The sequence below is a fragment of the Archocentrus centrarchus genome, chromosome 7 (assembly GCF_007364275.1).
Source record: "Archocentrus centrarchus isolate MPI-CPG fArcCen1 chromosome 7, fArcCen1, whole genome shotgun sequence".
Lineage (NCBI taxonomy): Eukaryota > Metazoa > Chordata > Actinopteri > Cichliformes > Cichlidae > Archocentrus > Archocentrus centrarchus.
In genome coordinates this window covers 19694675-19708594 of record NC_044352.1, presented here as the reverse complement: position 1 = coordinate 19708594, position 13920 = coordinate 19694675, and the positions used below count along the sequence as shown (strand labels likewise).

At 40.6% G+C, this 13920-nt stretch overlaps 1 protein-coding gene across 1 annotated transcript in view; it reads right to left on the bottom strand.

Annotated features, from left to right (window-relative positions):
• The window catches only part of LOC115782719 (low-density lipoprotein receptor-related protein 1-like), an 82565-nt gene that overhangs the window by 54969 nt on the left and 13676 nt on the right, over window positions 1-13920 (bottom strand). The window contains exon 3 of the mRNA XM_030733084.1: window positions 3240-3377. Within this exon, the coding sequence (XP_030588944.1) occupies window positions 3240-3377 (138 nt within the window). The remainder of the gene's footprint in view (window positions 1-3239; window positions 3378-13920) is intronic.

Here is a 13920-nt window from a genome sequence, read left to right as displayed (position 1 = left end):
TGAGCAAACAGTAGCTAGTTTATTCCCAAACAGTGGCAGTATGCTGCCCACATGTCTAAATTTAAACTGGCGCAAATACTCAAACACAAATGTACAAAGACTCAAACGTATACCCGCTGTGGCACAAAACATTCCCAAACATGGCAGTAGCATAACTTGCTGAATAAACTCAATAAATGCATTTTATCTTCAGCCTGCAATCAGTTAAGACTAGTATACAACACTGTAGAGTCTCTACACACACTTTTAACTGCAGCCCATAAACTAATTTAGGTCAAAACCCACTCATGAATAGATTGTAATGTTGTGTTTCCACAGACAGCTTCAAGTAGCCCATGACTGATTGTCATTCCACAGTTACACAATGGAACATGAAGGACAATTAAAGCTCTGCATAAACAGCAGCGTCAGGTCACTACAATAATCAGGGTTCCACTGGGGTGCCTTGGAGAGAGAAAAGCTCTCAAGAGCACTGCCATGACCCCATTTTTCTTCTCTATTCGTCATTCACATCTGAGAGGCAGGTCTAAGACGGGTCTAATATTTCATTAATCCTTTTTGGAGCTGCAGCTATTTTTCTGACTACTCATAAGACTTCTGCCAATTCTCTGACAGGCCTGTTTAGAAGTTTGAAATTTTGGATGACCTCACTTGCATCATTACCTGCAACAGAAGAGGTCCAGTGAACAGTTAAAAACACTTAATATGGAAAACCATGAGGACACCTTGACAGTCAGCTCTCCAGTTATACATCAGGATGCTAAACATTATTTTGTTAAATATCCTGAATTAAAGTTGACAGTCTAGACTAAAATGATTACTTTTATTACTTTACTTCACGGGGCAGTTTCCAAAAAAAAATGTGTCCTTGCCCAAACTCTACGGACCTGACTCTGTATGGAAGACTCTGACTACAGGCTTTATCAGAGAGTAGTGTCATCAATCAGATTTGAACCAAATGTGAAATATGGTCAGAACTGCTTCATTATTTTATTAGACATTTGTGTGGTTTAATAATATTAATTCAAACTAAAGCAAAAATGTTTTTTGTGAGGTCACACTGACCTTCCTCTTTGACTACCAACATTTGTGCCTACATCTAACACGAGATGACTAATGTGTGGATGTGGATGAACCCCAAGGCTTTGCCACACACTATGAAAAATATGAAAATTTAGATTTTAGCCAGCTTAAAATACCGTACAGCATTCCCCTTTCTAACCGCTTGTCAACAACTTTGGCAGAATGGCTTTGAAACACTGAATGACAAAGTGTGCTTTCAAATATCAGTGGCCAGGTATACTTGCACAACCTGGCAGTTTGTACAAGCAAACACTGGGATGCTTGTGAAAGCTTTTCCCTGAAAGAAAAAAAAAAAAAAGGTGGTCTCAGAAACAGCAATGCCAAAGATTCTGGACACACTGCTCGTGTGTTTCGTTGTATGTGTAAGAACGTGACCTTGTGAGTGTACGTTTGTGTGCGCATGTGAGCGCATGCATTACGGGCACACACACACATGCCGGTGCGTTTAAGTGCTTATGTGTGTTGACTGCTGCCTTACTGAAAACAGCTGGACCTGTGTCCTCAGGGACATGCAGTGCATGTTGTAACTGGATGACATCATCACTGTGTTGCATAAAAGGCTTGTGTAGCGGTGATGACCAGTGTGTGGGTTACTAACACTTTCACCCACACTGTGGCCCAACAGCTCTCCTGTTCTTCTGGCCTAAACTAATCACACAAACTTTTTATTGTAATGACTCAACTCAGTGCAGATGACTTATGAATTAATTATTTATTCAGGGTGCTTTGAGAATACTCTTTGTGCACATGAAAGGAAATAATATGATAGAATAATAGAAATATGAACTTACATGAAATACTTACAGCTGTAAACTGATACAAAGATAAAACCAATAAAATAATAAAGAGATTAGATCCCTGCAGTGCAGATACTGAAACAGACAGCGCAAGCTTTGGTTAAAATGTTCAAACTAATCAGCTGATGTCTTCTGCCAAAGATTAGCCATTGTTTGACAGCTCAGCAGACCCACCCTTGATCCAGGTCTCTGATACTTTACTGTTGATGGTAAGTATCTGATGAAGTACTTTCATATTCCAGGAAGGGAAAGCACAGTGGAAAGGGAGAGGCACAAGACTGCATACAGCAGAAATTACAAACACACATGTCCCAGCATTGAGTCAGACCTCTGTCAAACACCAGTACTCTGACAGAATTATTTATTCAAAAATAATGAATATCACATACATGCACTTGAACAAAGTTTACGTCAAACACACATTCATAATAATGCATATTAGAACTCTGTACCACTCTCTGAAACAGCTGCTGTGCCTTTCAAACACCCCTGTGGAGCACCTTAGGGAGTTTTTCTACTGGGATGTCATTGCAAATGCTGTATAGATAGTTTAGGGAGGAGGAGGTAAAATTTGTCTGCCTCTGGTGGCACCCTAACGGCCCTAAGCGGTTGCCTGGCATGTCTGTTGATAGGCAGCTGCCTGGTATAACTGAATAATGAAAAATAACTGCCGGGATCCACACCCTTCATCCAGATCCTTTGCTGTTGTTCTGCTTCTCCACCAAGTTTCTTAGTTTGTGCATAATCGTGCGAACAAACAAACAAAAAAAAAACCTCTATCTCCCTTGGCAGATGTGACAAAGGCAAACTTCAGACAGTTACAGTTCTACCTTGCAGAATACTGAGTCAAATCTCTGAAGGCAGCCAGTGTTTGCTCTTTTGTCAGCTGCAACAAAGAAAGACACTATGGACTCAATATGTTCCATCACTTATTCTTCTGTTGTCTCTAATTAATAGAGGAGGCTGTGATGGGCTTTTTCATAGCTGCATCTGGGCCGAATGCTTATTATTCCTGCTAGGATTTGGGGGGAAAACAGCCTCATTGCTGAGCTGATTGATAAATTAATGACTTTTTCCCCAGAAAGAGAAATTCCATTGTAACTGCACAAACCAGAACAGCCCAGCTCATTAAAGTGCCCAATAGAGGAGATCACTTGATAAAGATTACAGTTTGGGATGGAAAGACGAGAACATTTTCTTTGTAACACAAGCCTGTCTGGTCAATTTTGACCCACAACAAAGGGCAACAGTCTCTGCATGACAGAGGAGATCAAGAAAATGATGATGCTATCTGTCCCAAGTGTGTCTTGCAGAAAATTGAAATCGGAAGATGCGCGTGTGGTTCAGTTTGCTTCTTACCTCTGCAGTGAGGCCCTTCATCCCAGCCATCAGTGCAATCAGGAACTCCATCACAAAATTTGCTTGCATGGAGACACACTTCCACGTCGAGGCACGGATATTTATTGACAGGACACTGGTTCACCTTGCTGTGTGCGCCTGGAAAACACACAAGACATTTCTAAGGAAAACACAGAAGTATAAGGTAATATTTAGAGACAGTCAAACTCAAACAAAGCTTAAGTAGAGTACATGCTTCTAACGTTAAAAGAGAACATCATAAATTCAAAACTGAGCTTAGTGAGGTTCATAAAACTATTAAAAAGATGAGATTCGGCAGCCAGTGGCAATTCCATATCTTCACAGTCTGGGACCAAACTCCATCCTTCAAGATTGCAACACTCACCCCCACAGAGCGGGTTTATCAGAGACTACCTCCAGAATTTGGGAGTGGAGAGGATGGAATGGCCTGCCTGCAGTCCTGACCTCAACCTCATTGAACACTCAACTTAGGCACGCTGTTTGTGCAAGAGTGACCAACATTGGCTGACTTGTGACAAATGCTGGTAGCAGAATGGGACGCCATCCCACAGCAGTGTGTGACCAAGCTGGTGACCAGCATGAGGAGGAGGTGTCAGGCCTGTTGTGGCTGTATATGGTTCTTCCACATGCTACTGAGGCCCCTGTTTGTTAAATGAATAAACTGCTAAATTGCCAATTGTCTTGTTTCTTCAAACTTCAATCTTCCAATCCAATAAACGACACCAAACATGAGTCAGTAGCAGAATAAGCTGTTTGGCATTGGCAGAGAAGCTTTGGAAAGTTTTTCAGGGGCGCAACTCACATACTCAACTCTGCTGCTCAACCTACAAATGCATTTTCCTTACAAATGTGGCACCATTTAAGGGGCAATACACAGGGTTTTCAAACAGTTCTATTTATTGCCCAGAAGTGTTGCTTCAACAACAAAATAATCAACCAAACACAAATTTCCTCACTTTTGTGTTAAGTTTAGAAGAAGCTTTCAGCTGCTCCCTGATTCACAAGGGGTCACCACAGCAGGTAGCTCTGCATTATTCATTTGGCAGAGTTTTTATGCCAGAGGCCTTCCTGACACAACCCCAAAGGGATTTGTGTCTATGGATGGGAATGAATCAGGTTTTCTTGATACTAATACCATTATCAAATCTGCTTATCAATCCAACTCCCTTCTTGACCCAGTTTTATATGAGGAAAGAAGTATACCTACAGATTTCCAGTGTCAGTACAACTGCTTTTTATCTAAATATCAAAAAACAGACTACTGCCTAATGCTAAATGTAGCATCAATCTCTCAGTCAACATCTAAAAATGGAGGAAATGAGAAACTATTTGTATGGCATTCATTTCAATTCAGGCATTTTTTGATCAAATAAAATAGTGTTAATCATCTGTATAGACAAGCTGCTCGCTTAGGAAACAACAGCGGTAGCAACGGTGGCGCACACACATGGGTCAAATACACAGCACTCCTGGAAGTGAATCCTATGTTGTGCAGAAAGATGACTCAGCATGTTTCTAGTGTTTCCACCCCATTTGAAATAATCATGTTACAGACATGCACTGTTATCACCTCTGTTCATAACATGAAGCAACGCTTTGGACCGCTTCGCCCTCTCTGCCATGACTCCTTTTTTATGGCAACACTAGACATGCATGTATGACACTGTTGATTTGCAATAAGTGTGCATTGCCAGCACCTGCAGGCACCGATAAACGAATTGATAAGCTCGGACATATACGATTCCGATTCTTTGGAAAACTTGGAACTGGTTCTCAAGTGGCACCGGTTTTCATCTCCCATCCCTATTTGTGTCTCCTCCCAGGATGAAACCAGGGATCTTTTACTTTTTAGGCAAAAGTGTAAACCACTACACTACAGAACAATAATAAAAGAACAACATATATTAAAACTACTACTACTATAAAAATACTAATAAAAGAGCAGTATATAAAGGCCAAAATAGTTTTAAAATAGCATCACCAATGTTTGGTGTGTGAGAGCAAAATTCAGGAAAAAAGGGTGTAGCACTGCTCTCTTTAAGCAAACTCTGGCTAAACAGAGGGCTTAATTTAAAGAAACTGTTTGAGATAAGGCTAACATCAATAAACATCTGCAGATAAAAGCACTTTATCTTTTATGGCTCACATTAGTAACTATGAGTAATTCTGCAAGTTCCAGATAGTTTAGGTCACCTCTATTATCAGAGGACAAAACATCTACATTCAGTTTTTTAAAAAGGACCTAAGTTAATTTGCTGCCTCTCTTTTGAAGCCATAATTATTTTTGTTTTGCTTTTAGATTTAATGCAGTAGGCAAAAGTAACACGGTATTTTCAATCTGGTGCATGATATATTTTTTTTTTTTTAAATCAAATTTGAAACCAACTGTTTCCTGCGTGTGTTAGAGACATATAGTACATGCACACTTGCAGTTACCTTTAATGTGGCCACATATCAAAAGAGCATTGAGAAATACAGTCTGCACACAAGATCACTTGGCAGACACTGAAGAAAATAATTTTTCAAAATTGCACAAGTAAACACTCAAAGAAATACTGGATCGTAAGGGGTGCTGAAGGCAAAGGCCATGATGTCCCCGGACTAGAAAATGCTGAGTTTTTTGGGGGGGTTATTATTATTATTTTTTTTAAGAAGGCCAAAACATACAGTAGAGGCAGCCTCTCTCTCCCACTCTTCTCTCTCTCTAGCTTTCTTCTCAGCCCACAATGCAGAACAAACAGTTTGGCTTGGCTTTTTTTCTTCTTCTTCCTCCTCCTCCTCCTCCACCTCTCTCTTTCTCTCTCTCTCTCTCTTTCTTTCCAACATCTGCTGACCCATTTTAGAAAAACACTTGAAGCAGAAAAAACAAAGTTCACCTCCTTCACAGGAAACGATCTGCAGAGTTCTGCAGAATACATGTTGTGCTGGGATACGCTTTCAGAAGACGGTATCTGAATATGCACATAGCCTGAGCTATAAACCTGCTTCAGATCTCTTTCAGAACTTCCCATACACAACATCTCAGTTCTCTGAATATTAAGCAGCTGCTGCAGCCAAAACGGAATTTATTTGACCCCAGTTGCGGCTTTTTTTTATTGTAAAACCAGCAAAGAAAATGTTAGGAAGTGAAAATACATTTTTTAAAGTCTTGGCACGATATAAAGTGTGTTACATCTTTGTGTATATAGTTTAGTCTTAAAAGAAAGTGAAATCGCATCTCTCTCAATGTCTAAGGCAAGCCATACCATTTTATTAATCAAAGAATGTATATTCATATAAAAAACATACATGAGGGAGATGGAATATTTGCCTGCATGTTGGCATTCCCTGACGAAAACCACAGGCATTCCTTCTGAGGCTCTGTGATCCATCCAAGAGAGATTAGTAACCACACACTGAACATCAAATCTAACTCTGTTAAACAAGTGCCTTAAAGTGACATGAGCTTCCATAATGATCCCACAACAGCAGCCTGTGTGGAAAATGTGCCACATTCAAACTGAGAATTAGCTTCTAATACATCTGGCTTAGGGAGGAGAGTAGCTCTCCCATATGGGGGATGCTAGCATATTAGCAGCCCTCCTACAGCCTTGGCCTCTAAGCCAGGCTGATTTACATTCAATACACTGCCAACATGGGGATTTTTACATAAACGGCAGTACCAGGAATAATCTGCCATGTACACTGGAAAAGAACCCCCTGCCAAGGATTTAGCAATTGTCAACAGTTCTCGGGGGAGTATAAAAGACGAGTCAGAGTGCAAGACATCTGAATTATACCAACAGCAGAAACGTGTGTCTTTGCAGCTATGTGTTGTGGGAGCTCATTTCATGAAATGGGATCTATTGAGGAATGAGCGGACGGATAGGTAAACCAACATACTCGCTAATAAAACTAAACCAGGGACCAGATTTCAATGCTCTACAGCCACCAAGAGACTGAAAAGACAACTAATCAATCTCTACTTTCCATCTCACCCACAACAAGCTCTTCTCCTACACACATTTCTACTTCCACAAGCAGGGCAGCAAGCAGAATAACTTTTTGGAAATACACTAACAACTGCCAACAATCAAATAGACAGAATTGTTTGTGTTCTACAACACAGTAATACTTTGGCAGGAGCTGAATAAGGACCAGCAGCAGAAAGCTAAATAGAAAGGACAATATGGAGGATTAAATAACTTTGGAACAATAGATATGAACCCTGCGCTGGCTGCTCCAGTTCGGGAAATTGTTGGCAGTGTATTACAATGCTTACACAGGCAGCAGCCATTTTCTGCATCATCATCATCATCATCAGTGTAAGCAAAGTATTACAGCACAACTTCCCCACAGTCACATATACAATATACACATGACTCTACATTTTAATACTGTTGTGTAGCTTGTGACCATTCCAGGATTTGTTTCAGTGGGTGTTGCAGATAAAACATCTCATTAGTGGGCTGATTTAACATTATGTGGATGTGTTTTCTGTAGCTGTTGAGTCATTTAAGTAAGACAAAACAGGGTGGAGTCTTTCACCAAGTTTCTAGTTGTTTGCTTTTGCCATTTAACCATGGCCAAACCTTTTCTTCTACTAAATAACCCAGCCTGCTAAAACTAGGCCCATTTTGTCTGTATAATACCAATATATAAATATTCTATTCCACATACAAAAGCGGTATTTGAGAGATTCTGGTTTGACGTACTTCATAGCATTAACACTGTAACACAGTGGCCTACACAGTGCTTTTAGTGACTAATTCTATCTACTGTTCAGTTTGAATGGTTTTAATCTCAAATCTGGTTTCCCAGGCATGAGTAATTTTTAGTGGCCTTCTGAAACTGATTACGCTCACTGGTTCTCACAGATGGTTTTGACTCTGCACTGTCTTAAAATGAAATTGCTACGATAATAATAATGATGTAAAAAAAAAAAAAAAAAAATACAATGTATAACACTATATACAATATTAACAGATAAGCACTGCATGACAGGAGCAAACCAAACACTGGAGACATCTTCAAAACTGGAGCCCAGAACGGCAAAGATGTCAAACGAGATGGCCTTTCATTTGCACCCAGCTTTTGGAGATTTATGTGGAGTCAGTGAGACACCACATAAATCAGTAAGAAAGTAAATAAGTCAGCAGTAGCTTTTCTGAGCTGAGGGATCATTAAATCTACTGTTGTTTGTACAGTGTGAGAAATAATTATTCAATCTCCTGCTGAATTGCTGATGTAGTAAGTTTGCTCACTTCCAACAAAATGAACAGTCTCTAATTTTTATGGTAGTTTCATCTTAATGGAGAGATAAATAATATCAAACAATCCAGAAAAAAGACATTACACAAAAGTTATGAATTGATTTTCACGTCACTGAGTGAAATAATATTTGATCCCCAAGCAAAAAATGACTTGATTTCTTGCTGCTGGTCACCAAGTTTGTACACATCTCAGGAGGGATTTTGTCCCACTCCTCTTTACAGAAAGTCTCTAAGACTTTTGGGTTTCTTGGCTCTCGCTTGGCAACTCGAAGCTTCAGCTCCCTCCACAGATTTTCTACAGGATTGAGGTCTGGGGACCGGCTAGGGCACGCCATGATCTCAACATGCTGCTTCTTTAGCCGCTCCTTTGCTGCCTTGGCATTATGTTTTTGGTCACTGTCATGCTGGAAGACCCATCCAAGACCCATCTTCAGTTTTGGCAGAAAGAAGGATGTTCCTGTGCAAGCTTTTGTGGCACATGGCCCCGTCCATTAGCCCTTCATTGTGGTGAAGTCGTCCTGTACCCTTAGCAGATAAACAGCCCCAAAGCATAATGTTTCCACTTCCATGCTTGACTGTGGGGATGGTGCTCTTTGGGATATACTCAGCAATTGTCTTCCCCTAAGCTCGGCCGGTCATGTTGAAGGCAAAGAGCTTGATTATGATTTCTTCTGTCCACAGCATTTTCTCCCTTCTCTGAACCATGTACATGTTCACTGGCAAATTTGTAGATGCTGCAAGATGTCAATCCATTACGGCATAGTCTGTTACCAATGGTGTTCTTGGTGACTGTAGTCCCAACTGCCATCAGATTATTAAGCTGGCTGGGTTGTAGGGGATCAAATACTTATTTCACTTAATGACATGCAAATCAATTTATAACTTTTATATTATGTGTTCTTTCTGAATTTTTGGCCGATATTCTGTCTCTCTCTTGACCCCAGGGTCAAATGCAAGGTATCTCACATCATAATTTATTTGCCACTCTCCACAGCAGCAATTTTCACTATTATGCCGATCACAAAGTGTGATCTTTGACAACTTTCCGTCAGTTTCTATCACTGCGCAGCTCATAGCAAGGGACAGTTGTGTGATCTGTTTGCTTACTGATGAGGTCAATCTTGACTTTTTTTTTTTTTTTCAAAACTGAATATAACCTACAACTTATTTGGCTGGATTAAGTCTTTTATGCTTTTGTTAACACACCTAACCCAGAAAAACTTACTCTCAGCTCTCAGAAAGAAATACATGTATGTCATTGCTATTTCTATGAGACCAGAATTTAAGTTCTATCACACTACAGCTGACGTTCATGTTACTTTTAGTGAAATTTTTACTTAGTATTGGCATTATAAATTAACATTATTATTACTAAGTCACTTCACTTCACAGATTCTTGATGCAGCTTGTCAGGTTTGAAGTCAAGCCACTGCAGGTGAGGAATATAATCTTCCAGCATGGTAGAGAGCAGACAAAAAAAGAGGGGAAAATTACAACTCTCACACCTATTAGAGGGCAGAATGAGTACTATTACAATACTGCACTAAACAATGTGATAATTTAATAGTGACATAAGCACTACCTCGCTGTGTCCTATGGGACCTTAATTGTTAACTGACCTCTCTCAGTCTTTATGTATCACAGATGAAAAGTCATCTCTGGGATTCATCGTGATTAAAACAAACTATGAGTCACATATGCCTTTGTGCAATGACAATATTACACTTTTCCCCTGAGCACAGTGCAGACTTTTAGGTAATGCATCACTTCAGTGTCACCTTCAAAAAGAGCTGCAGCTCTCTCTCGCATGTGGTGGGTTCCATTATGGTTTTACTGATGGACACCAGTCTTTTCTAATGTACGCTTTCCTCCTACACCTCAGGCTTTAGATCCAACCATCCCCCATCCTCAGTCCCTGTAGTTATGCAATTACCTTAAATTTAGAGCCCCTGTCGATCTTTTGTTCTGAGCATAAAAGCCCGCGTTTCTTCCTTCTCTTTGGGTTACATAGCAGCCCCTGACTGACTCCCATAAAGTCTGCTGTCAGATCAAATTAATATGTTGTGTAGGGAGACAGGCAGGCTTGCCCACAGAAGGAATATCCCCACTCTGGAGTCACACTTTGCAGCAGCATAAAAAAAAAAAAAAAAAAGCATATGGTTATGGCAAACCCTATTGAAGAGAGTCTTCCCCTTACAATAATCCTACAATATGAATGTGATTAACACATCTTTACTGGTAACAAAACAAATACAATGCCACAACTGAATTATATTGTGTGATTTTGTGTATCTAATCTCTCTGCCATTGACAGTATGATACAATCAAGATTCTGAAGAATTTTGTGCAACTGACCCAAAACTCAGTGTTTGAATACCACACATATAGGTTTAAAGATGGCTGCATAAAGCTTAGCAACTGTAAAATGTAATTAAGTATCAAAACATATTTAGTAAAAACAGCACTTTTCTGCAATGGGTTCCAATACACACTTCAGTGTCACTATGTTGGACACTGGAGCCTATAAGGCGAGAGGAAGGTACACCCTGGACAGGTCGCCAGCCTGCCGCAGGGCTAACACAGTGAGACAAGCAACCATTCACACTCACATTCACACCAATTAACCTAACCCCACTAAGTGGATGTGTTTGGACTGTGGGAGTACCCAGAGAGAACCCACGCAGACACAGGGAGAACACGCAAACAGAACACAGAAAGGCCCGGCCAAATGGTGGATTTGAATCCAGGACCTTCTTGCTGTGAGGCAACAGTGCTAACCACCGCACTGCCTAATAATAATAATAATAATAATAATAATAATAATAATAATAATGTCATCTTTAAAGGTTAAGTTCTATTACTTCAGTCTGAAATCTTTCAGTGGAACAGCAATGCAAATCTATCACATCTGTGTACCTCCTTGTTTACCAGATATGTTGCCATAATTGACAGATTTGTTTCACTCAGACCATTACTACATAAAAACTGTCACCAAAAATTACCAAAAGTAAGTGACATACAAATAGTCATCTCCACAAGCAAAACGACAGGGTAGGGACCATAAGGAATAGGGAAGAGAGATGACTCTACTTCATCCACCTGCTAGAGAGGAAGGCAAACAGACACAGGACAAAGAGAAAGATGCAGGGAAGGAGACAGGGTGTGGCAGAGACAGCAGAGAAAGGGAAGTGGTGCCTGCGTGGCGTGAGAAAGCCCTGCGTTCGTGGTCTTTTGATAGGCTGGTGAAGCTGAGGAGGGCTCAGGGCTACAGACCAGAGGGATTTACAGGGCTTTTCTCCTTCCTCTGTGGAAGCAGTGTGACATCCACTGCCACTACAGACCCTCTTGCCCCTGCCTAGTGCCCCCTGTGACTACAGCTACATGACTGATTACAGGCTATGAAAGGATCGCCTCCCAACCCCCAAACGTTACTGTAAAAGGCCGTTTCAACAGAAAGAGGATCAGAGCCTTAAAAAGCCATTTCCATTTTCCTTCTCAGCCTAAATGCTAATCTGCTCATTTTCTACTATACAAAGGCTTTTTCTGTAGGAATAGCTCCTTCTTCCCATGACTCCATGCCTCCATCCCATCCCACCATGACAGCAGTCGCCTCAACATGGTTGTCCTGGAGAGGCTGCTGATGCATGACAGACTGGGTAAAGCAAGGAACGAGGCTTGGCGAGCATCCAGAGAGGGGACAAGGGCAAGAGATGGCCAGATAACCTTGTTGTGTGGCCTACAACCGCCTCAGGCAGCTGCATGGAGATGATAGCTCAATCTTCCTATCAGACCTCCCTATTAGCTCAGCCCCGAGCCACAGCATGCACTGACATGGACTAGAGTGTTTATGGCTAAGAGACAAAGTATATGCTGGGAGGTACTCTGTGCCATAGCATTGTGGCACTACACCATTGCATCAAACTTTTTTGAAGGAGTTTCCAGCGTGTTGGGGTAAACTGTCCTGTTGAAAACACCTGACATGAAATAATATGATAATAAGCTTAACACAAACTTTTCATGGAAAGCAGTGAGTGTCTCCTTTTGAGGGTCCGGATTTGGCCACAGTTTCATTAAATATCTTTAGCCTCTTCAGGCAAGGGCCCCTCAGTTTCATTATGAAAGTGCATTCCAAGGCATATCCTCTCAAAATTACTTTCTAGCATCAACATGGAAAACAAATCAACGTGTGTGTCTGACTGGATCTATACACTGTATTTCCCATATCTACTAGCCAATGGGGACAGGTATAATGACAAATTCATAATGTGAGCACAGGAAGTATCTTGATACTTTCAAGAGCTAACTACTTTGAATTATCAGTTCATTTTCTCCCTCTGAATGGGAGTTAATACCCTATGAGGAAAGAAAGGAAGTGTATCTGCACAACTGAGATGCAATTCAACCCTCTCTTTACAGATGTCCTGTGAACATTTTCATGTAAAATCGGAAGCAAAAAACAAAAAAACAAAAAATCCCAACAGAGAATTACGCACAGACAATTGCTGCATCCAATTTTCTGATGTTAGAAAGGATTCCTGCACGGAAAGTGCTTCTCATGAATGAGAAAGCACTCACATGCAAGACTTCTTTAAACATCTGTTCCCATTCTCTGGCTCAACCACAGTGAATGTGGTTCATGCAAGAATCATAATTGGATACAGACTTGACATAGAGACAGAAGGAGTCAGTGTTTTTTTTTTTTTTAAACAAGTGCTCCAAGAGGGTTGTGACATGATAGTAACTACACAGCACTTTTGATTTTAACAGCAGCATCTTATATAAGCTGTAACCAGGATGGCTTGAAAATGAGATCTAGGACTGTCAGGCATAATAAAAAAAAAAAAAGATTAGGTGGCCAGTAAATTGCTGTAAAATGTCAAGACCTCATTGGTATGCCATCTCCAGCTCTCCAAAACTAAAAAAAGAAATAAAGAAACAAAGTGACAAAAAGCTGATGTTGCACTTATCTTACACACCAGGAATAGTAGCGAATGTCAGTGACAGGGTCAGTAACAATGTCTCGAAGGATTTACTTTGTGTGTAGTACTAATTAGTTATATAAACCTGTGCAGTCTAAGAGAGTTACGTTCATGTGGAACAGTGTGAACAAGCATAAAGGTAAATTGGATGGTTAATAAGCACAGCATGACAGCAAGTTTTTATTCACATCCCTTTATCCTCCACTGCATCAGGTCCATGTGGATTCCAGGACACCGTTTGCTTAATTTATGCACTTAAAGACCTGCATTGATATAATAACCGAAACACCACTCCCTGACCACTGTATCTCCTCCAGATAGGGCCAGTTCTCTGGTAATGTACTACAACTACCAACAGGAGGATTTAAAAAGCAGCAGTCCTAAACGGAACACCGTCGTCGAGACACACAGAGTATAAACTCCAGCCCC